This window comes from Microcebus murinus, chromosome 18 (assembly GCF_040939455.1).
Source record: "Microcebus murinus isolate Inina chromosome 18, M.murinus_Inina_mat1.0, whole genome shotgun sequence".
Classification (NCBI taxonomy): Eukaryota; Metazoa; Chordata; class Mammalia; order Primates; family Cheirogaleidae; genus Microcebus; species Microcebus murinus.
Window position 1 is genome coordinate 2,252,363 of NC_134121.1, and position 24,500 is coordinate 2,276,862.

Sequence of the window (24,500 nt, forward strand, 5' to 3'; positions counted from 1 at the left end):
AACAAGCTAACAAACAGCAGGGTCCCTTCTTTCAGACAGAAAAGGCAAAGCCTCAAGAACTCAACTCATGGGTCTACTACAGAGTGCTAGTCAGAGCTGGTCAAAAATCAAGGCAGCAAGGGGCGTGGTGGTGTGCCCCTATAGTCCCAGCTACTTGGAAGACCAAGGCAGGAGGATCACTTGAGCCCAGCAGTTCAAGACCAGCCTGGGCAACATAGTGAACCTGTCTCTCAAAAAATAAAAACAAGGGACCAAATAGGATGGCCAGAGAGTATCACTTGCCAGAAAATGCTCCTCAGAACAAACAGGCCAAGGGTGAAGACATCCAGGTCCCAGAGTGGGTTTGCTGGTCCAAGGTGTCTCTGCTTCTTCAATACCCTAGAACACCCTGACAGAAGAAGGGGCAGGCCTTGCCCACCACGGCCAGCGCACCCCAGGTAGGTGCTGTGTCCACCTCACGGTAAAGCCAGCAAACAGTGTCCCCAACCTGCTGCTGTGTACCATCATCTCTTTCAAATGCATTTCAATCCCAGCCTCACAGAAACTTTCAAAAGTACGTGAGAGCTTGGTGGCGCAGGCCCGCCAGAAGCTGCAAAGGCCTAACGGGGATGGGACCCTGGCCTCGGCCAGGCAGCAGGCCTGTCCAGAGCAAATGGGACAGGGGCGCCCCCAGTGGTACCTGGAGCAAGTCCTCCCAAGTTACAAGTGGTCTACCCACCTCTCCTGTAGAGCTAGTTACCAGTGTTTCGTTAATTTCAGCCCCAGGACTTCTCCACTTCAGAGGCCAAAAACCGCTAAATGACCTCAACTGTCTCCGAAACATGAGGCCGCACTCCACTGGCGGTCACAGAAAGAGACCCTTACTCAGGCTGTCAGTCGGTATCTTCTGCACACCGTTCGCAGAGCTGTTAGGGCATACAGTTGCTTCCCTTTGGGGAAGAGCTAAAATCGTTCCTGAGAAACACCCTGCCTCACATCCTAGATGTCCTGTTGCTAAAAAGGAACAAAGAAGTGTGACTGGAAGATTTGGTTCTTCCAGCTTAAAATAAAGCAAGGGCATCAGAAGTGAGGGAAACTGCGTGCAACGGGCTATTATCTGCGGCAGGATGTAAGGACAGCACACTTAAAACCAATCTGTTTTCCTGCAGAGAACTATGCTTCCATCTTTTTCAATATGCTCCTCACCCCTGCGAGGTCCTGATACAGTAGATAAGAGGGAGAGATTGTATCAGGAAGGAACCGACATCAATGCTGACAGCCCACTGGAAATTACATAAGAGACAGAGCAGGGGCGCTGGGAGGGGCAGGGTTTTAACAGGGAAAGCCTTTGTCTCCCACAAGAACAGGTTTGCTTTGGTCAGGGCATGAACTTCAACTCCTTCCATGTAAAAAGAGAAGGCCAGACAAAAGAATCAAAGCACAATTGGGCTGGTTAAGCTCCCAGAGCCTCCAATGAGGCAGCTTACTAAAAATAGAGGCCACCCTCCCCAACAGCTATGGCCACCAGATACCATGATGTTACCCGGCCCTGGGGTCTGAGCTTCTCCTAGCAGTGTTGATGGGGCACAAGCTCCAGCAGCGGCCAGGGCCAAGGACAGGGCCACCCAGGGCCAAGCCCCTCTGTATGGGAAGCTAACTGTATGGGAAGCTAACCTGGCCTCCTTATCACCACACTTCGCCAATGCTCTTACTCCAGACTTTCACCAAAGTCCGTGTAACCCAACACTCTCATCTTAAAGATGATGCCAAGGCCAGGCAGTGGAAGCAACTTAGCCCACAGCTGCCGGAGTGGCCAGGCCTTCTGACTCTCTGTCCAGTATTCACTCCACACCACCCTGCTTCAAGGGAAACCAGACCTCAGAGGTGAAGGCAACAGACTGGTTGTATCTGGAGGCTGGCACACATGGGTCTTCCAGCCCAAGCACATCACACCTGCAGCACTGACACGCACTGCCCAACATGCACAAGGCCCACACCAGTACCGACTAATGGGGCAAATGCTAGACAGAAGTGGTTTAAAAAGGGATAAATAAATGAGCCTGGTTCCCAGAAGGGCACCAGGTGTGGCTGGGGAAAAAGAATCCGTGGAATTGCTTATCCAGACCAGGAGCCCACAACGAGGGGTGCCACGCACCTCCCCGTGCTGTCCAGCAGGCCCCACAACTCTTGTGATGTTCTGGGAAGAAGTGCCCACTAGCTGGGCTGGAAGTGCAGAAGACAGGGAGGGTCAGTGTGCTGCCAGCAGATGCCACCTGGACCACAGAGTGAGGAGCACCTGTGCGTGTGTCAGCCCTGGGCCTGGCCTATTAGGATGTGCATGCAAAGTACATGAGACATGGCTGTCAACTCCTCATGACCCCAAGGAGAAGGCTGTCACCACTGCACATACAAGTAAGTGCCTGGCCCAAGGCTGCCCTGCCCTCGTGGGCCTGCTCACACCCTCCACATGCACCGCACCCTTTCTCCTCCCCATCACCAGCCCCATCCCAACAACCTGGCAAAGAGACAAAGCCGGACAACACTGCACATCATCCCTCTGGAGGCCCAGGTGGCCCAGTGCTGGGCAGGGGCAGCAGAAGGATCCACTCCTTTGGACCCCCATGATGCCTAGCCACAGAACACAGGTGCTCTGGAGGATGAGACAGAGGCAGGGGCCTGGCGTGCTCAGCAGAGCTGATGACACAGACACCTTCCTGTCACCACGGCCTGGTCTTGACCACAGGGCCACCTCAGGCACGAACAGCCCAGAAGAACAGGGAAGAAAAGCCTAGAAACACCTCTCAGGTGACTACAGTCAGCTAGACATCGTCTCCTCTCCAGCTGTCATCTCCCCAGGGCTGACATGAATTAAGGGTAAGTCCATCCTCCTCCAGGCCAAGCCCGACTTTCTGGGGGTGGAGGGGAGCGAGCTGGCAGGCACTCCAAACATGGTGTGGGGAACACAGACCTCAGCTGCTAGGAGCAGTTTATAAACCTGCAACAGGAGCCAAAGCAGCATTCACAGACTTTGGCCTTTTAAATTCTATTTCTAGAACTCTATCCTCAAGAAATAATTCCCCCAAATAGGAAAATATATGCACAAGTGGAGTCTTCACTGTTTTCTATACTATTATAAAAATGTTTCTGAAATTTTCTTTTAAATGACATGGACTATATATTTTAAAGCTGGATATAACATTACCGAAATGTTACACTCTGCTTCTTAACCAGCTGGCAGGTGTCACTGGGCCTGAAACCTGGAAATGACTGCCTTAAGGGTGAAGGAGCCTCTCCTTTGCTCTGAGGGACATTCAAGCACGGCAGGACACAGCAGGTTTCCTTGCTTCCTTCCTCACTCTTCAGATGCATTTCCTAAATGAAGCAGGAGGGTGCAGAGAAGACAGGAAACAGAGCTCCACTGAGTTCTAGTTTAAGTCCACAGTCATTCTAAAAAACTGTTATTACTCTCCCCATTCTATAGACAAGAGAATTTAGGTTTAGCAAGATTACAAAGGTGTTCAAGGTCAGATAACAGATGGCAGAATTGGAATTGGAGTTCACACTCACAGACTAAAGGAGGGAAAGCCCAGAAATCAGCTGTGAGCCTGGTTTCCCTACCCTGAACTCACTGGTCAGCCACGCTATGTTCCCCAGAGACCGTTTGTGTGCTGTGGCCTCTACCCCAACCCAGGCTGACTTGGGGGATTCAAGAGGGCAGCAAGGCAGTCTGGATAACTTGGGTCTCAAGTCAGAATCCCTTCAGGATGGGAAGCTATAAGCTTCCAAGCTAACCCTGCACACGTACCCACCTATTCAACCCTCTGCCCATCTGGGACAGCTGCTGTGCAGGGACAGAGCAGAGCCAGAGCCACTGCAGGGCCTCTGGGAGTCGGCACCCCCACCCAGCACCATCCTAGGAGGAGACCACCACCCAGGGACAAGCAACCACTCTGCCCTCTGCCAACTGGCCCATGTGACAAGTCGATAGGTGGAGCAGAGATACCTGGAAGCATTTTTCTTCTGGGATCAACTCTAACCAAGTGAACCAACTCTTAGCAGTGAGTGCTAAGCCTGCCATCCTTTAAACCCCAAAATATTCACATCAGAGGATTATTCTAGAGAGTCAGTTTATCTTTTCACCTTTGTGCTTTCCTGTTTTTACAAAATTTGTACAGCAAATACATTAATTTTATAACCGTAAAAAACATTCGGAACAGCAAACAATTGTGGCATTTGCTCTCCTGCACATGACCACTCCCTTGTCTTCAAGATCAAATCCAATCTTCATGTATTTTTATTGTCTATGTTTTGCCTACAGGTTTACTTCACTTTAAGAAATCTGAGTAGGAAAATTCAAAGTCACCAGAAAAGTAAATGAAAGGAGGACTGTTCATGTTTCCTCATTGTTTTCACAAAAGGATGTGGCAGCCTGTTGAGTACGTTTAGGTGCCACTCAGTTACCCTTGGGAGTACCTGCTGGCCCCACGAGGGTGCAGGACTGGCTGGCCAAGCCCTTTTATGACTTGGCAAGAGCTTGGAGACAAGGAGCCTGTGTCCAGGGAGGAGGAGGGAGAAGCAAACAGCTTTCAGCTGGCTCTTCTCTCCCCACTATTTGCATTGCTTGTGCCTTTGACATGGCTATTTTTGGGTTTCTGAGTCAGGGAATTGGAAGAAAAGAAACCCTTTGCAGAGTCGCCTGCTGGGGGCAGCTCTTGCCCTAGTGCCCCTCCCCCCCCACAGACCCTCTAGGAGGATGGGAGGGATCCTTAAGTGTTCTGCCCCCCTTCGGCCCCCGCCCCTACAACTCCCCCCTGTGCTTTTATAGTATCTGTAGGCCTCACCCACTTGCTTGTCTCTCTTTATACAGAGCTGGGAAAATGTGGAGATAAATAAAGCCTTAATTAGGCAGGCATCCAGTGTCTGGGGTAGGTGGGAGGGGCTGAGGCTCCGTCCCAGTGCAGGAATGCCTGAGAAAACTCCAGGGGCCTCAGGCAGGCTCCAAGGTTGGAGGCTTCCCACATACTCCTTTTGGCCTACGCTGACCAGGCGCAGCAGCCGGGGCCTGGGAGCCCTGCCAGCCAGCTCCATTCCCACAGGAGCTTGCCCCAGGCAGCCTCGGCCACCACACATGCAGGGAAGAAAGAAGTCCTTGCTCTCATCCCCTGCTCTCTCTCCTTCGTTCCCATCCTCAGAATGCGGCCTTGGACCCAAGCCTGGCAGGACGGCATCAGCTGGACCAGACACCAACTGTGCCAGCTCTCCAGTCCCAACACAGGCAGCTTTTCCCTTTCGGGTCCAGAGACTCGGTGTTTCTTCCTGATTCCATCCTGAGCCTGGAAAGGGCACTGAGAGAGAGATTCTATTCCTTTTCCCAGTCAAGGGTGGAGACAGAAGCGGGCTCTGGGGAGGAGCCTGGGCAGGAAGAAGCTCAGAGATATTTTTAGAGACACGGGAATTTGGCAGAGACCTTCTGGGGCCAGAAGTGATTGCAGTCCCAATCCTGAAAGGCCAAATGGGAGGTGGAGAGTAAGAAGCCCGGCAGGGGCAAGTCCTGGGGAAAGAGAGCAAGGCTGAGCACAGGCTCCCTGCCCCTGTGGGCCGCTCTACCCCTTCAGATTGTCACTCATTCACAGCTGCACCAGGGCACTAGGCCGGACCCAGACTCAGCCTCCTCCACTCTCAGAAGCAGCACAGGGCGGCCCCGAGGGATGGAGGCAGCTGGTAGCCCATCACCCTGGCTTCCTTTGCTGCTGGCTCTGGTGTGACAGCAGAAGAATGAAACAGGACCTAAAATAAGATCTTTCAGTTACCCCCAAGCTTCCAGTGGGTCAGGCTACCTCAATTCTCAAAGACCATAAATGTGGTCTCTCAAACATCTGTGGGGTGTCTCACTCAAAAAGCATCTCTTGACAGCCTCTACAACAGCACTCAAATCTGGGTGTAGAATGTGGAGAAAAGGAAAATGGGGAAAAATGAGGGATCCCTGAGGCCTCCTACTGCCGACGGGAGTGGGGCAATTTTCGAGAACAGCCTTGTAATAACCATCAACTGCCTCAAAAATGCTCACACCCTCGAACTAAGCAATTCTACTTCCCAGAATGTTCTCTGTAGCACTATACTGAAAAAAGAAAAATGAAAATTTGAAAACAACTTGGATGTCCAAGAGTAAGGAATACGGTAAAGGGATCGAATACAGCCACATGATGGAACAGTGCGTAGCTGCTGAAGACTGTGCTTTGAAGGACTAGAAAGGGAACCGCTGGATAGACTTTTTTTTTTTTTTTTTTTTGAGACAGTCTCTTTGTTGCCCAGGCTAGAGTGAGTGCCATAGCATCAGCCTAGCTCACAGCAACCTCAAATTTCTGGGCTCAAGCAATCCTTCTGCCTCAGCCTCCCGAGTAGCTGGGACTACAGGCACGCGCCACCATGCCCGGCTCATTTTTTCTATATATATATTAGCTGGCCAATTAATTTCTTTCCATTTTTAGTAGAGACGGGGTCTCGCTCTTGCTCAGGCTGGTTTTGAACTCCTGACCTCGAGCAATCCGCCTGCCTCGGCCTCCCAGAGTGCTAGGATTACAGGCGTGAGCCACTGCACCCGGCCTCTGGATAGACTCTTCTTGTTAAAAATGGTAGGTTTATTAAAAAATTCTTATTTTTAGGTCTCACATAAGTATACAACTACAGGCCCTAAGAGGACCTGGAGCATGAAGGGACATAAGCATGGAGCATGTGAGACATAAAGCATGATATGAACTGATTTTTATCACCAGTGAAAGGATTTAAAGCATCTTCTGCACGCTGTTCTGTCCCCAAATGCACACCATGAACTTATTTGACTTCTGGCCATTGGGGGGAATTACTATTTCTTCATCCCCACTGCTCTGGCCAATCCTGCCTTTTGCATGGGTCTTCCCTCCCCTGGAAGCACTCTCCCCTCCATGCTCCAGATTGTTCCTAATGTCTTTTCCCTGGGGAGTCACAGGACTCACCTGCCTGGCTCCAGAGGCCAGGCAGGGCCAGTGTGTCTATTTGTCTGTCTGAGCACTTATGCTCCCTGTGATGGCAGACCCCCTGACTTTCTTAGCTAGACTATGAGATCCTGAAAGGCAAAGACTCTTTCTGATATTTTTTAATTTTCCCAACTCTGAGCCCCTCTGAGGCACATGGCAAGCCAGCAATATTCGAAGGAACAAATCCAACCTCCCTCACAGTTTCTGAGGCCCCAGGCAGAGTCCTTGGGAAGACATGGAGTGAGAAGAAGGAAATACAACAGAGCTGTGTGGCCCTAGGGTAAGGACAGGGCTGAACCCCAAATCTGCCCACTGGTATTTCCCAAGCCAGCCGGAGTATCGGATGTAGAATCTGCCCAGGCGGATGACAAGGGTCTTATTGTTGGTGTCCAGTAGGTGACTGGGCCCCATCAGTACAGGCCCTTATTCACCAGAGAGAGATTAGATAAACTGTCTCCCTCCAACCTTTTTGGAACAGCAGTCATCATTAACCCTTGGGTTTCCAACCAACCATAAGAATCTGGAATTTCAACTGTTATGAAAAGTATCTCTTCCTCACAAAAAGGTGTTGAAGCAAATTATAGACAGTACATTTATTATAATTCAGGTGTCAAACACACATACGTCACCTGGCAGGCATGTGGGCATTCACATTCTCACACACACACCCTGCCAAGTACACACAAAGAGCTGTACAGGCCCTCAGCAGCAATGTGACCCACACGGGACAAAACAAGGACAGGGAACAGCACAGGAACAGGCGGGTAGAAAGCAGGAACGACTGCCCATGGTGGACACCGGCACACACTGTCAACCCACAGGCCACTTCCGGACACACCAAGGGCCTCCAGTTAAACATGGCCACTGAACACAGCAGCATGTTCAAATTCCTGCTAGAGTCCTAATGAAAATGACCATGGGTGGGCTATAAACTCCCAAGAACAAAAAGTTAGAGAAGAGACAACAACAGATATGAGATATTAGATTAGTGAAAAGTAATTGTGGTTTCAGCACTGTTGAAATTTGCCATTTGGATATTGGAATACGTTCTTAAATGTGGTTATGCTATACATCATTTTAATGTGCATTTCTAGCTTTATGCTTTTTTGCTAATGACTTATTACTTGCTATTTATTTCATATTTATTTTGCTATTTATTTCATATTTATTTTAGACTATGGAAATGATGCTAGACAAAAAGCAAATTCAAATGATTTTCTTGTTTCTGTTTTTGTTGTTGTTGTTTTTGAAACAGAGTCTCACTCTGTCACCCAGGCTAGCTAGAGTCCCAAGGCATTAGCCTAGATCACAGTAACCTCAAACTCCTGGGCGCAAGCAATCCTCCTACCTCAGACTCCCAAGTAGCAGGGACTATAGGTACTTGCCACCATGCCTGGCTAACTTTTTTCCCCATTTTTAGTTGCCCAGCTAATGTTTTTTCTGTGTGTTTGTGCGTGCGTGTGTGCATATTTTTTTTTTTTTTTTAGTAGACATGAGGTTTCACTCTTGCTCAGGCTGGTCTTGAACTCCTGAGCCCCCTCTCAGCCTTCCAGAGTACTAGGATTACAGGCACGAGCCACCATGCCCAGCCCTTCAAGCGATTTTCTTATTCAAGTTCAAAATGGGTTGTAGTCTAGTCTATGGTCATACCACCCTGAACACACCCGATCTCATTAAAATGAGTCATAAAGCAGCAGAGAAAACTCACAACATCAACAACACATCTGGCCCAGGAACTGCTAACGAACGTACAGTGCAGTGCAGTGGTGGTTCAAGAAGTTTTGCAAAGGAGACAAGAGCCTTGAAGATGAGGAGCACAGTCGCTGGCCACCAGAAGTTGACAAGGACCAATCAAGAGCAATCATTGAAGCTAATCCTCTTACAACTACATTAGAAGTTGCCAAAGAACTCAACATTGACATTCTACAGCTGTTCTGCTTTTGAAGCAAATTGAAAAGGTGAAAGAGCTTGATAAGTGGGTGCCTCATGAGCTGACCAAAAGTCAAAAAAATCCCCATTTTGAAGTGTCATCTTCTCTTCTTGTATGCAATGACGACGAACCATTTCTCATCAGATTGGGACATGCTATGAAAAGTGGATTTTAAATGACAAATGGCGCAGACCAGCTCAGTGGCTGGACTGAGAAGAAGCTCCAAAGCACTTCTCAAAGCCAAACTTGCACCAAAAAAGGTCATGGTCACTGTTTGGTGGTCTGCTGCTGGTCTAGATCCACTACAGCTTTCTGAGTCCCAGCAAAACCATTCCATCTGAGAAGTCTGCTCAGCAAATTGATGAGATGCACTGACAACTGCAATGCCTGCAACCAGCACTGGTCAACAGAAAGGGCCCAATTCTTCTCCACGACAACGCCCAAGCACACCTCACACAATCAACACTTCAAAAGTTGAATGAATTCGACTCTGAAGTGTTGCCTCATCTGTCATACTCATCTGACCTCTCACCAACCGACTCCCACTTCTTCAAGCACCTTGACAACTTTTTGCAGGGAAAACACTTCCACAACCAGCAGCATGAAGAAAATGCTTTCCAAGAGTTCTTCAAATCCTGAAGCACAGATTTTTTATGCTATAGGAATAAACAAACTTATTTCTCATTGGCAACAATGTGTTGATTGTAATGGTTCCTATTTTGATTAATAAAGATATGTTTGAGCCTAGTTATAATGCTTTAAAATTCACGGTCCAAAACCTCAATTACTTTTGCACCAACCTAATATCAATTAAATTTGCGCAGTAGAAGTGGCTGGCTACATGGAAAGAGACTTGATGGAGCAGGCAGAACTTCCCAAGCACAGCCAGGATGAAGCAGGCTGACAGTGCTAAGGACATTGGAAAGCTCAGGCAAGGCCTAGAGGCCCCAGGATCTCTGACTGGGGAGGCAAGGCTGAGGGCAGGAGGGCTGGTCAGCCCCTGTACAAGGGGCATTCAGACCCCAGACCCAGCTCTGGCCAGAAAGGCCATAAGCAGCAGCCAGACAGTTGCCCAGGGAAGGCCCTGGATCCTGGGTAGCAGGCACAGCTGTGGCGGGGGGACCACAGCAGGAAGATTCCAAGATAGTCTGCACCCTGAAAGCTGAGGTCCTCACCCCAATTCCTTCTGATGCTCACAGGTCTCCCTAGGCTGGAGATGAGAGGACTCCTATCAGGGGAAACTGATAAGCCCAAGAGAAAGACCTCCTAAAATTGGCATTCTCCACTGAAAGGAGATGAGAGGGCTTGTATCTGGGGACAATGGAGGACTCCCCAAAAGGAGCCAGTCCCTTGCCTGCCTGCCCTTCTAAGGCAAGGCCTGCCACACACACCCTACATATATGCATGGGCTCATTCTTTAGGGGCACCGCTCATTTGAGAAAGCCCAAGATCAAAACAGAAAAGGAGCTCAGAGAATGCAAGTCAGACCTGAGAGAGGATAAAACCTCAAAGTTACTGTCATTATCAGAGAAAGTATTGTACCTGTGAACCACGAATAAGATGCTATGAAAGGGAACACACAAAGAACAAAAAGTGAGCTCTGAGAAACTAAAAAAACTGTGAGAGCTGGAATAAGATCCAACAGAAGGGTTGCAAGGCAAGATCCACACAATCTCAGATATGACAAAGCTAAGCAGAAAGACAATGAAATTAGACATCCTGGCCAGAAGAGTCAAAAGCCAAATAAAAGGAGTTGCAGAAGGAAAGACCAGGGTAAACACAGCAAAGGAAATTAACAGAGGAAAAAAAAACCAAAATATTCCAGACCAGGAGGACAGAACTTCCCAAATTGAAATGTACACAGGCTTCTGGCTCAATGAAAGTAAACAGATCCACACGTAGGCATATCTTCATGAAATTTCAGAACTAAATGATAAAGAGAAGCTCCTGAAAGTTTTCAGAGAGAAAATTTAGTTCATTTTCAAGGATCAGGAATCAGGCCCTTATACATGAACTTTTCAACAGCAATGGTGGCAGTTAAAGACAAAGAACAATGCCTTTAAAACCCCAAGGGTAGATTAGTTCCCACCTAACACTCTAGCGCCAGTCCAGCTGTCAACCAGGAGTGTGGGCAGGACAGGCATCTTCAGATAGCAAGGCCATAGAACTTTTCCAGCTTGTGCCTTTCTCAGGCTTCACCAAATGAAGGAATAAAGCAAAAAAGAGAAGAGATCGTTCTAAGAAAACCAGGAGAAGGAAGACGGGAACTCCCAGGATGATGGTGAAGGCTAAGCCCAGGCCAGGAGCTACGCAGCAGGCAGAGAGGACAGCCCATCTAAGCTGGAGCAAGAGGACCGATGGCTCCATGAGGGATGTTATCAGGAAAAACAACAGGGGCTGGCAAAGTCTGGCAGGTGAAAGAACTAAATCCTATCTTATAATGTATAAAATCAGTAGACAATATTTTTTAACACTCAAGAAATAGCAGTAAAAACATGTTATTTGCAGATACAGAGGTAAGCACTAGAACACTCTGGCTAGAAGAGTTGGAAATGGCTTTCTCTTAGAATAGGACTCAGGGTAAGAAGGAACGGAGAGGGTAGTGGACTCCTTCATACAAGTTTTATAGTTATGTATCCGACTTTTTAAAACCACGTAGATATATTATTTCAAAAGAAAATTAAAACCCCTTGATGCCTTTAAAATTCCCATCTGGCCCATTTTTGGCCTTCACAGTTGTCAGGGAAGATCCAAGGATGAATACTGAGCAACGGGGAGAAAATGGGTTCATATTCTGCAACTCCCCACCCTGGGAAAAATTTAATTACTGATCCACTATCATACCAATGAGAATACAGAATAACTCTGAAGGGTCTGGGAGGCTGCCCCCTAGGGCCCTCCGAATAAGCAGATAGTACTTCTCTTTAGATGTGCTTATATATTACAGTCTTTCCTGGAAATAAAAGATGGTTCCCCTAAGTCAAAGTCCTCAAATAGGGCAGGAAAGTTAATGCAGGAGTTATGGAATGATTCTTTCTAAGTCTCTCAGGTTGTTATAATTCAAACTCTTGACTTTGGGAAAAATACAAAGTTTAAACTCAGATAACTGGATGTGTTCTAAAATGAGGCAAATGCTTTTCTCCCAGCTGGAAAAAGGCTAACAATGTATGGGGGACACCAGTATGGCCAAAATCACCACCTGTTTATCCAACATTCAAATGTGTTATGCTAAAGCTAAATGTATTATTCTAAGGCTAAAGTTCTATACCACAGACCTCTCTCTCTTCCTCCACCTCCTCAAATTACTGCACAGGCCACCTCACAGCATCCTTTAAGCACAAACACCTGAGACTCTCAAATAACTGGCAAGTGGAGGAACAAACTAGCAGAATGAATGCACATTCACGTGTCCCTTCCTTTCCACAGATGACTGGGCAATGGGACAGCCCACTGCTGGTCTGGCCAGGCCTGCTCTCCTCAGCCCATGGGGGCCACAGCAGGGGGTTGTGGTCCTAGAGGACCTCGGATGTCCATCGACATCACTGCACTAGCACTTGTCCTTCCCCATAGGCCTCCATAGGAAAGAAGAACACAGTGGAGGAAAGCTTTGCTCCCCTCTTCCTGCTCCAGACAAGGCAGGACTTGTGTTCACTTCAGCCACAGAAACACGGAGAAGGAGCTGTGTGTAGGGATCTGGGCCCTGGGCCGAGGGCAGCGAGAAAACGTGGATGGGAGCAAATGAGGAGGAAGAAAAGGGCATCGGAGGAACCTTGGGGAACTCCCACCCAGCATGTTCTGTTAAGAAGAAAGAGGAGACAAGACTAGAGGTGTCACCTTCCTAACCCAGCCCTCCAGGACACAGCCGTCTCACCATCCTATTTCGCACAGCACGGTGCCCAGCACATGTTGAGTAGATAACCACCCAGTGCGTGTCTGGCTACACAACAACATGAGTTTGGCTGAAAACTGTCCACACCACCTTGCACCACAACACTGCCCACCTCCAGAGGAGACAGAGAAGATGCCATGGGGAACATGCTGAAAGAAAGCAACAAGATGGTACAGGCAGTCAAAAAAATGAGACCCAGGTGGGGCTGAGGGATACAGGTGGTCACTCCCTGCCAAGGGCTCCAGCACTCCTCTCCCAACAGGGCTCCCAAAGCAGCACCCCGAAACAGTAAAACTCCATTCACAACAATACTTCGACTGCACTTCACTCCCCCAATGTCAATGTTTATGCAGAAATCTTGCCCACGTCCACCTGAGCGAGGCTGACTGTTTTCCTAAACTTTTCTCAAAGGACATTAATTGTGTTCTCATGTACATCTTGGAATGGAGGCCCCCAAGAGATAAGAAACTCGAGGTGGGCTCACGACACACATCCCTCCCCTCCCACACTTGTCTGTGTCACCCACTGCAGCCTCGGCCCCCGCTGCCCCTGCCTCCTAAGCCTGGCAGAGCAGGGAGGACTGCAAGCAACATAGCACAGCGGAAAAGGCACTGGATGAGGACCAGCTGCCCAGCCACAGTGCTGGGATAACACAGTCTACTCAGTCCAAAAAATCAGTCCAAAATCACTGAGTGTCTGCCACTGGCACAAGGATCTGCTGAGACAAACAAAAAGGTGTCTGTCTGTCTCTCTCACCAGCTCACTGAGAACAATGCCCTGTTCACACAAGCTCCAGCAGTGAGAGCCTCTGTACAGAGGCAGGGTCTGCCTCAGAAACCGAATGGCAGGTGACCATGGGAACCCCGCCTCCCCTTTGGTCTCAGTAGAGGTTGTCTCCAAGGACTCTCCTCCCCACACTACACTGCAGCTCCATTCTTATGGCCCTTTCCAACACAGCTAGAGCAGCCCCCTGGTCTGTCCCTGGGACCGGAATATACGGTGGGGTCCAAGTTGGGCCTCCTGCTGAGAACCCACCGAAAGGTAGGGCCAGGCAAGCATGAACTCCACATCAGGCATAAGTCAACCTTGCCCCACCCCAGCAGATCTTCAGACCAACAGGTGTCAGCCAACCCCCAGCATTATCGCCAATCACCCAAAGAGGTGTAAAGACTGGCTTAGTGTATGCTGGCCTATCACAGATCTTTAAACATTAACCAGGTAAGGCTCCAAAATTCCCAAGCCAGAGTAGTGTCTGGGCCCCAGTTCACAGGATGAGAATGGAGCCTGAGCAGCACTACTCACTAGGCCTTCAACTCATGGCTCATGCAAGCAGCCCAGCTCTGCCCAGAGAAACCTTGACCTTGGGCAAGGTGGTGCTCTCCTCACAAGACCATTTTAAGGATTAAATGCAAACACAGTGAAAGAAGCTAGCACTGTGGCTGGTACATGGTTTCTTTTTATCTCTGCATGATCACAGAGGCTAGCTTGCTCCAAAAAATGGAGATGTACCTAGAGGAAATGAGCCTCTGACTTCCCCACGGACAGCCGCTGTTGCCTATCGACAGATAGCTGATGCCATGATGGGCATTGGCAGCACCAACTTTCAGCTGGAGCCCGGGTACCACAAAGCACCACCAGCCACCAGGCACAACCCAAGGTGGCTCACAGAAGGACAATGGACCACTGTTGATTAGTCTTTAAGGAACAGCCTGCCCACCACCCTCTCACATGGGCAGAGGTACAAACAGAAGCCCAAAAGCAAGGTTACCTGAGGAGGGACAGAGAACAGGGGACTCATGCCTCTACAATCCTTCTGCCCCCCCCTCCACAGGACAAGCCTGCTTCCGTATGGCTGGCTGGAGGTGGGTCCCACCTGAGACTGCCTCATATCCTTCAGAGCCCCAAGGCCCCGGGGACTCTGTCCTCCTCCACCAGCTCTGCCCTGTCCCTTCACCTTACTGTCCCTTAGCCTTGGTCTGCAATACCACATCTGTCTTCTCTTTGTATTGAAGAATAAACACAAAACCAGTCTCACCAACAGGATGACACTCTTCAAACACAAGGAGACTTTGTTCCTCCCTCACCGCACTCTGTGGGCCAGCGCTACAGGCAGCAGCTCGGCAGTGGTGCCTGCTGCATCCTCAGTCTGAGGGGCTCCTCCCCGAACTGACCCGAGTTGGAGCCACTATCAGAGCACTACCGTACCAGGCCCACACTGCCTCTCTCTGGGCAGAAGCCACTCCTCTATCGACCCACCTGCAGAAGGGGCTGCTCTTTCAGGTCCTTTCCTGCACTGCCATTGCCTACATCCACCTTACTCTGAAAACACAGATGCTTGGGAAGGAGGGAGATGCTGACACCCAGGCAGAAACTGTGCCGTCCACCAGAGACGGTCCCTGGAGGCCCCCATCTTCCTTGCCACCCGTGACATACTCCTCTTGTCCTGTTTCTGATCCTACGCCTGGTGCTTGGCAGCAGCACCCATGAGTCCTACTTAGCCCTGCTGAACCCCCCAGAGTTCAACGCTGGAGCAAGAACAAGGGAGGAAACAGATGAGAAGTGGAGGCAGTCACCCACTCTGGTCACACAAGGTCACGTGTCTGTAGAAAGGGGGACAGTCCTTCCCATTGACCTCCCGGCCCAGTCTAGGGCAATGCCATTTCAGCCCTTTACACCTAGCCGGCGCCAGCTCTGTGAAGCCACCACCCAGGCAAAGTCCACAGCCCTTCTGCCTCCAGAGCACTCTGTGAAAGCTCCCTCCTGGGGGCAGCTAAACAACAGCCCCGGAGACATCAAGGTCCTGTTCTGCAGATTTTCCAGGTGTGATCAAGTTACAGATCGTGAGATGAGATTATTCTGGGTTACTGGATGGGCCCCAACATAACCATGAGGGTGAGAGTCCATACAAGAGGGAGGCTGGAGGAGATATCCAACACAGAGGAGGAGGAGACAGGATGATGCAAGTGGAAGGCACAGTGGTGAGGCGTGGGCTGAGGGAGCTGAGGGAGGCAGGTGGCCACTGCAGTCTGCACGCAGCAGAGACAGAGCCTCCCAGGACTTCAGAGGGAACCCACCCTGCCCACACCTGGACCTCTGTCCAGCAGCATTCATTCTGGACTCTGGACCTCCACAACTAGCAGAGAATAAATATGTGTTGTTTTAAGCCATTAAGTCTGCAGGACCTTGATACCACAGCCACAGGTAATATACACACCTGCCAGGTTGTGGCGTATGGCCAGCACCCACCTCCCCAGACCAGGTCAACTTGAAGTTCATGTCTGATACCACTTCAGGCACCAGACAGATGTTTGTGAGTGGTGATCCACCAATGTGCATTTCCCCATGGGCTGGACCAGACCTCAAGACAGGCAGTACATGGTACAGCATGAAGGATACCCCCTTCCTTAATATCCCCCACTCATCTCTGGGATCCCACCAGTGCAATCACTCCCTGGGCTCAGAGAGCTTTCCCCACATAGAGAACATTCCCTTCCCTTCCTTTCCCAGCCAAATAAAAGATTCTTCTGAAAAAAGGTTTTGTGGAGGGGGAAGAGTAGGGAGGATAGGACAGATTAAGACACTAACATATTAAACTGTTAGCACAATTAATGCCATAAGTGGATCGCCTTATCAGACTGGCTTTGGACAGCATTACATATTTTCTGGGAAAAGAAAACAAGCAAAATACATGGTCAGGCAGGTGGGGCAGGGTACCATGACCTGACCAGGGAGGAGTGTGAGGGCCCCAAGGTGAGGGGTGAGGGGGGAGGACTCCAGGAAAGGACTCTGTAGCCTGGCTGTGCTGTCCACTCCTCTGAATGAGTATGAGCACTGCACGCACGCACACACACACGAACACACTGGCGCCAGCTACTTGGCTTTGTTTTTTCAACCCCAAACATTTTTTGTTGCAAACTCCCATAAAATGACTCTTTTTTGACAGTTCTTTCCCTGCCACTACTTAATTAGTTTCCTAACCAATTATTCCAAGCTTTTCCCTTTCCTAATACCCAAAGTCATTTCTCTCTCTGTGGGAGGGAGACGCCCAGCCCATTCTGACAAGCCTTCACCCTGTAGGGCACCACAGCAGCACTGCACAGCAGTCCACCCACAGCTCTGAAGATAACCCAGCAAGGGTGCCAGTCACAGCCTATATTCCTGGCTGTTTCCCAGCAGGCAGGGTACAGGCTGCAAAAACTCCTCCACCAACTCAGCAGGACTGCCACTCCCACTGCCCCACCTCCTTTCTGTCACTAAAAGAGTTGTGTGCATGATGAAGTGCTGGCCAGGTGGCACCTAAGTGGGCAACAAGACACAAAACCATCTTCAGACCCCTCTATTAATGAATCATGGGTGTCCAGAAGTTTCCCCAGTCAGTAGCCACAGGCACACAGGGAGGGCAAAGAGAAGAACATGGGTATCTAATTACGGCCCTGAACGCAGGTGGGCAGCTAATTACTACTATTTTTCTGTCCCTGACTCACCACTTGTGTAACTGGAAGGAAGGTAAACACACTGGACGGTCCCAGTGAAACAGAAAGGCACTCACTGGGCACCTGAGGTCACCAAATCCTCTCGTGTGGCCTGAAATTTGAAGAGGGGGATTTTCGGGGGGAGGCCTACTTTAAAACATTTACAACAGAAATGCAAGCACCAAAGAACTGAGAAAGACAGCCAACTGACTGGCCAGATGGCCAACCAGCATGCGCTAGCGCTTCTTAAGGTCCTGCCTGGGTGGGCAGATACCAGGACTCAACCTTGAGGTTGGAGATCCACATGGAGATAAATGCAAGGTAACTCCAGGACTTGACAGGTGTCCTGGGGTAAGGGACACAGGAAGGAGGGACTTGTGTCTGATCTAGGCTGATTTGTGCCCTCTCCTGGCTTTTGAGAAGGATCCAGAGTAACCTGCAGAGCCTTCCTACCCCACCTGCAGAGGATGGCCTGCTCCCTTCCTCTGACCCCCCTATGCTTGCTCACTCCTGCATTTTCTTCTAACATCCTCCCTCTGCAGGGCTCAGGCCATGCATGTCTGACTCCAATACCAGAGGCACAGAATACCCAAACTGCCCCCATGCAGGCCCCTTCCCTCTCCACCCCCCACTCCCCAAAGGCCAACTCCTAGGCCACAGGTCAGGACCAGGAGGTCTGGGTACCCACTGCTTGCCCACACCTGCAGTCGAGCCCTTGTGGGCCAGTCTCAATTACACCCCTGCCCCCACCCAGACTGGGCTTCCTCACTCATAAAATGGTCTGGACCGGATCACGGCTAGAAACCCCCAGCTGTCACCCTCGGGAGCCTGCTCTGTTCCTGGTCCACACAGCCCCACAGTGAATGCTGGCGGTTTCATCCCCTCCTTGTTCCACGTGTGGGAAATGCCACACAGGCCTTCATGCAGAGTTGTAAACGACAAGAAAGGCTACCGAAGGCTGCACCACCACTATCTGACAGACATGAGGTCCAAGCGCCTAGGATCACCCTGCCAACTTCTGTTATAAGGACAGGAAGGAAAGGAAGGTGGGAGCTTAAAGCGTAGCCCCCATTTCCAGAGAATGACATCCACCCTGAAGGTCCACAGAGCCAGAGGATGTTCCTACGTCTGCATGCCCTCTTCTAAGGGGTCACATTTCATGCATCACAGTAAATTAGACTTTAGGGGGAAAAGGATGTAGTACTTGTCAGGAAATGGCTCCAGGCTTTACTTCTGGCCCCCCAACTCTGACAACAGGGAGTCTCCAATACCACCTGGGTTCATCTATACCCACAACTTGTTCACTCCCCTTTAACATATCAAAATAACTTAAATTTGGCCCAAAAACACTCTAAGGCAAAGCAGCTGCAGGAAGCCCTGAGTGGAGCACAGGGCCCTCCCTGCCCTCCTCTAATCCCGGACAGCTTCCTGCCACCAAAAGATCATCACAAACACCACCGGCACTAGCCAGTACCTCACCTTCTAGTCCAAGGATCAAAAGCCCTTGCACACATAATACGCATGTACAGATCTTATCTTCAAAATACTTACGAGTCATTAAGGATTTAATAGCTACAATTCCCTCTCCCAAAGAGACAAAAACTATTCTTAGTTGTCATAATTAAATAAAGACAGGACCAAAAATTCACCCAAGTCCCTGTGACCAGAGACATAAAGTGGGGCTGGGGGCACGGGCCAAACCCTCAGGACCCTGGAAGCATGTGCATCATGGTTCTTCTAGGGATGTAGTCTTCACATGTCCATATGAATACCAACAGGTAAGAGCTTCACCACAGGAGGGACTTCCTATTGGCCGAGTGTCCTCACCCACAACAGTCACTATGGTTTCCAAAGAATCAGACAAAGTGGAAATGCCTCAGTTCAGCACCAGGAGAAAGCAGCCATTCCTCTCACCTGCCCAGGCAGCCTGCCTAGGAAAGTTCCAGGTTAGAGGAAACCAATTCATGGCATGAGGCAGCAGCTCTCAAATGTTTGTGCTCCCTAAAAATCACAGGGAGTGGCTATTTAAACTACAAGTTCCTGACCTTGCCCTGCAGAGATTCTGAGGTCGGGCAATGTCTACAAAACAATGGCTCAGGGAGCAATGGGGTGGGGGCTCGGCTTCAGGGGAGGGAGAAAAAACCTCATCTGACAGTTACTAAAATCAGCAGGGCCCCGTGGTGATGCCCCTCCTCCCACACTCTCCTGCAGCACCTGTGCCTTGCTCACAGCTTTAACACAACAGCAGTAGTAACAGAAATTTGTCAAGGATGAGGTGGGCAAAGGTCCCGAGATCAAAGCAACCCCCTGGACTCTCTCCTATGAGAAGCACACTTTAAAGAAGCCAGAATCCTAGCCTTTGGAGTGCTCTGAAGATCCTTCCGCACGAGTACAAAGATGCCCCAAGTTAATTTCTCTACCTGGACCTTCACATCCTATGGGAATGACAAACCAATAAGTTTCCTCCCAAAACAGGCACATACTTAAGAGCTAAAATTGTTTTTCGTAGTAAGTGCGGGGATGTAAGCTGAGCTAAAAGTCCTTAGCCAAGCCCCCATACACAGTCACGATGCTCTTGCCTCTCCCAAGTCTCAAGGACTCTCGTGGCTGAGGACAGCTGTTAGCACCACGGCCTGCCTCAGAAGCGCGCCTCACAGTCCACTTCACAATCGCTCCAAGACTCCCACACAGGATGTGTTCAGCGGCAGCTTGTCTCAGAGCAGGCATGGTTCAAGAGCATTAGACCTAGCATGGCTGGAAGAGGAATGAAATCCTGACACATGCTACAGTGTGGATGAACCCTGAAGTCACTATGCCAATTGAAATAAGGCAGTCACAAAAGGACGAACACTGTGTGATCACACTTATATGAGGTATCTAGAGTACTCGAATTCATAGACAGAAGTAGACTGGTGGCTGCCAGGGCCAGGGGGAGGGAATAGGGAGATACTGTTTAACAGGCACAGAGTTCCAGTTTCACAAGATAAAGAGAGTCCTGGTGATGGGAGGTGGCAATGGTTGTACTTATATGAATGTGCTTAACGCCACTGAACTCCAGGCTGAAAAATGGCTAGGAGGGTACTAATAAATGGTATGTTGTGTGTATTTTACCACAATTAAAAACAAGAACATAACATTAGATCATTCTTCTGCCTTAGAGGGCAAGCCTGTCACAGGGCCCCCATGGCCAGGAATGCCCCCCCAGCTCAGGGTGTCCCCACCTCCTGACCTGGTGCATCTCCCAGGAGCTTCCAGTGACGTCTGGGCTCTGGCGACACCAGCGCCTTAGCTTTGCATCAGTCATTAAAAGCTCAAAGAAAAGTGCCAGAATTCGGTCAAATCATGGGCAGCACTTCATAGTGGGACAAACAAAGGCAGAGGAGAGAGGCAGCTTCCAGATCCTCCAATCCGTCCACTCCTGGAAATCCAGGGACCCAGCCAAACTCCTCAGGCTCCTACTTGTCTTTGAGGCTGCCCTGAGCCCACCTCACCTCCGACTGCATTTGGGAAATTTCTTTTCCTTTTTTGGGAAAGTTGCTTCTCCTCCACACCCACCAGTTACAGGGTACGTGGGTGTATTGGGAAAGAAATTTCCCAAAAAAGGAAAACAGATTCCCCAAAGTCAGTCCCATCTCACAGCTAACCCAGAGAGGCAACAGTCAGACCCTCGGGACAAAGCCCGCCGCCCTAGTCCCGGCAGAAAGGCTTCCCACAGCAACCGTGGCTGGATCCAGGGACTGATCCCCCCACCCTGCCCCCACACACTGCAACCTCCTGACACCCACCTTCCTCTCCAGCCCCAGCCCAGCAGGCTGAGATAACCCCTCCTTTTCTATTCTTCAGAGCTTTCAGGAGGTTTTTTTCCCTTCTGCTGAGTAACCACCGGCACCACACCAGACAACAAGCCAACCCCCACCCCATCACCCCCTTCACTCCCCGGAAATCTGACTGGTGAGTCCTTTTGTGATGTCTAAGAACAGAGCTAATAGCAAATCAAATTTATATCTTAATTTTTAAAAATAAATAAAAATTTAAATAAACCACTGATCAAATCACCCAGGGCTTCTCAGCCTTGGCACTATTGACATTTTTGGCTGGATCCTTCTTTGGGGGAGGGGGTGCTGTTCATTGCATAGAAGAATATTTAGCAGCATCACCGGCCTCTACCCACTGAATGCCAATAACATCCCTGCCCCAGCTGCGACAATCAAAGATGACTCCAGACATTGCCATGAGGCCTGGGAGGCACAACTCACCAGGCTGAGGACCATAGCTCTACTTCAAGGCACTCACAGAAAAAGCTTCCAGCACCACTGGAGTTTAGCCCACATGTGAGCCTGCCCGGAAGGAAGTTCTCCTGCTCTAGGTCTCAGCACCCTGCTGGCCTGGTTGGGGTGGGGGTCTTAGCTGTGAGTAGGCCAACCACTGAGTTGGAGCCTCTGGGCTGTATGCTCATCCTGGAGCTAGGCCATGAAGAATCAACCTGATGCAGACCATCAGATGTGGGATAGGCTCCTCTAGCCCCTCCTTCTCCTACCGGCCTCGACCCTGACTGCCTACTTGCAACTTTCCACTGTGTGACCTTCCTGGTACAAGGGCAGACCTCACAAGCCTGCAGGATGCTTCAGGGGTATTTAAGCACAACTGCCACTACTCCTGCTCACTTGCAGACACAGTACCGCTTCGCTCCCAGAGTGCAACACATGTGCACAGCCCTGCTCTGGGCGGAACAGCACCGACTGGCATAACGGGTCAGTCTCTGCAGCTCCAAGGCCATCTGCCAGAAGCCCATGGCCAAACACTGCCAGCTGTAGGCATGCCTCACACCCTTTCTTCAGTCCAAGTTTGTCCTGGGGCTTCTTTCTTTTCCCACTTCCCTGGCAGAGTCCCTTCTCTGCCCCGGCACCACATGAAATATCACCCAACCAATATCCAGGTTGCTGGGAGACCAAAATGCACCACAAGGTGTCAGCACTTGTGGCTTGCCAGCCTCAATTATTTAGGAGCCATTCTTGGGATGCAGCATGTGCTCTGCCTTTGCACCAACATAAAGACGTCCCCAGTAGCCACCCTCTTTGTGCCTGTATAACTGAGCCAAAGAGAACGGATTTCGCTGGATTTCAGTTATACCTAAAGAAAGATTTCCTGACTGGATCCAGTGACCTCGTGAGGTTGTTTGGATACTGTTAGTTGGCCACAGGACTTAAGACCCAGTCAGCCAACCATAGGGAGGGCAATGTAAACCCTGGGGCTTGCAGGAGTTCAGCTCCCACTCCAGGACTATGGCCACATGATGGCCAAGGCAGGAAAACACAAAGGGCAGCATGGGGTCCATCCTCCAGGTCTGCTTCCTTGCCCCAAAGGAAAGGCCAAGTGTACCACCCCCCTGCTCCTAGCACTAGCAAAGTCTGAGGCCCATCAGCACTCACCTCCAACTATTCTGTACCACAGATGCTCCCACAGCAAAACCTTTTGCAGTCCATTTACGATGTACAAATATGTTCATAAAAAAGAATGAGAAAGAAGAACATTCTTTTTAAGAAGGAACCAACGAGGCGACAGTCGGTATGGAACTAAGGTATCATACCTATTAATTCATTCCAGAAACAAAAATACAATAAAGTGTCACATCACAAAAGTTAGGATTCACGGGTGCAAACAGACTAACCTCTGGCCTTTGCATATGTGAGCTGTAATGACCATCCCAAAACCCTGGTGCCCCGACTGTGTGGAAGGCCCTTGTAGAGCAGAGTCATCTCCACTCACACTTTCAGACGCCTGTCTCACCACTGCAGCAAAGAAACAAACTCTGAGAAGGCCAGGTGGGGTCAACCTACCTTACATGGCTGTGACTAGACTTTCGAGGACAGTCTCAATTTTAAAATGCTGCCCACACATGTGCTCGATGCCACCCGCCCACCCAGCACTGCAGGTCCCGTCTGTGCAAGCCCTTCCTATGACCGGAACTTTGCGCTCCCTTTTCCTAACTAGAAGTGCTCTGGCCAAGTCCAAACTCCTATGAGCCTTGAATAGAAGTGACTCCCCCCTCACTACTTCCTCTCATCCACAACCACTGAAGAAGATGCTTCAAACCAAAGGTCTGGGTGTTCAGGGCCATCTCTACCAGCTGCCACAGTTCTTCAAAGCATTCCTGACTCCCAGACAGAAGCCAAGAAGGAGCACACAGCTGCCGCGCTCATACATGATGACACAAACAACACAGCAATGAAGGGGCGGATGGAGGATGCGGATGGGGAACGGATGAGGAGGACACTCACCATCTCATCCAAGGCGTAGCGCAAGAGGCCATGTTCATAAAGAATGAAGAACCGCCGCTGCCATTTCTGCAACAGAGCACAGGGTGGGGGATTAGGTGGGTCAACGCCCCAGCCCTGGATCTCAGTATGCTGAGTCCCCCATGTCTAACAAACCCGAGCAAGTCTAAGGAATACCAGCTACACAGACAACATTTCTGGGGCAGATGGCAGGAAAAGACAGACCCGAGGCATAAAAATGGTGATTCATTAGCCAGGATTGGGCCAGGAGAGAGGCTCGAATCACATGAGTGATTTGTGTTTCCACGTGAGTTACTGCGGTTTAACAAGAAACCGGATTTTTAAAAGTTGGAAGCTCCCCAGAAGCAGAAACAATGTATTCCTACAGCACCCAGCACAGAGCATATCACATGCTATGTGTCAATATTTGTTTGACGAATGATCTGATAGGACATGGAATACCCAGGAGTGCCAAGGCACTGATTCACCACTTCTTTTTTTTTTTTCTTTTTTTTTTTTTTTGAGACAGAGTCTCACTTTGTTGCCCAGGCTAGAGTGAGTGCCGTGGCGTCAGCCTAGCTCACAGCAACCTCAAACTCCTGGGCCCAAGCAATCCTACTGCCTCAGCCTCCCGAGTAGCTGGGACTACAGGCACGCACCACCATGCCTGGCTAATTTTATTTATTTTTATATATATATATATATATATATATATATTTATTAGTTGGCCAATTAATTTCTTTCTATTTTTATAGTACAGATGGGGTCTCGCTCAGGCTGGTTTTGAACTCCTGACCTTAAGCAATCCGCCCGCCTCGGCCTCCCAGAGTGTTAGGATTACAAGCGTGAGCCACCGCGCCCGGCCTGATTCACCACTTCTGGAAACATCTGGGAAACTGCTATAAAAGGGGTTGTTCTGATGACCCACTGTGAGAGAGGAGG

General features: G+C 49.9%; 1 protein-coding gene across 9 annotated transcripts in view; it reads right to left on the reverse strand.

Annotated features, from left to right (window-relative positions):
- MPRIP (myosin phosphatase Rho interacting protein) overlaps positions 1-24,500 on the reverse strand; it is a 137,299-nt gene that overhangs the window by 80,290 nt on the left and 32,509 nt on the right. For 8 of the 9 annotated variants that reach the window (XM_012737937.3, XM_075993993.1, XM_012737945.3 and 5 more), the window contains exon 3: positions 23,562-23,627. In XM_012737937.3, coding sequence (XP_012593391.1) covers positions 23,562-23,627 — 66 coding nt within the window. Of the gene's footprint in view, positions 1-3,181; positions 3,322-23,561; positions 23,628-24,500 lie in introns of those variants that run through there. The other variant, XM_075993994.1, reaches the window with a different exon arrangement.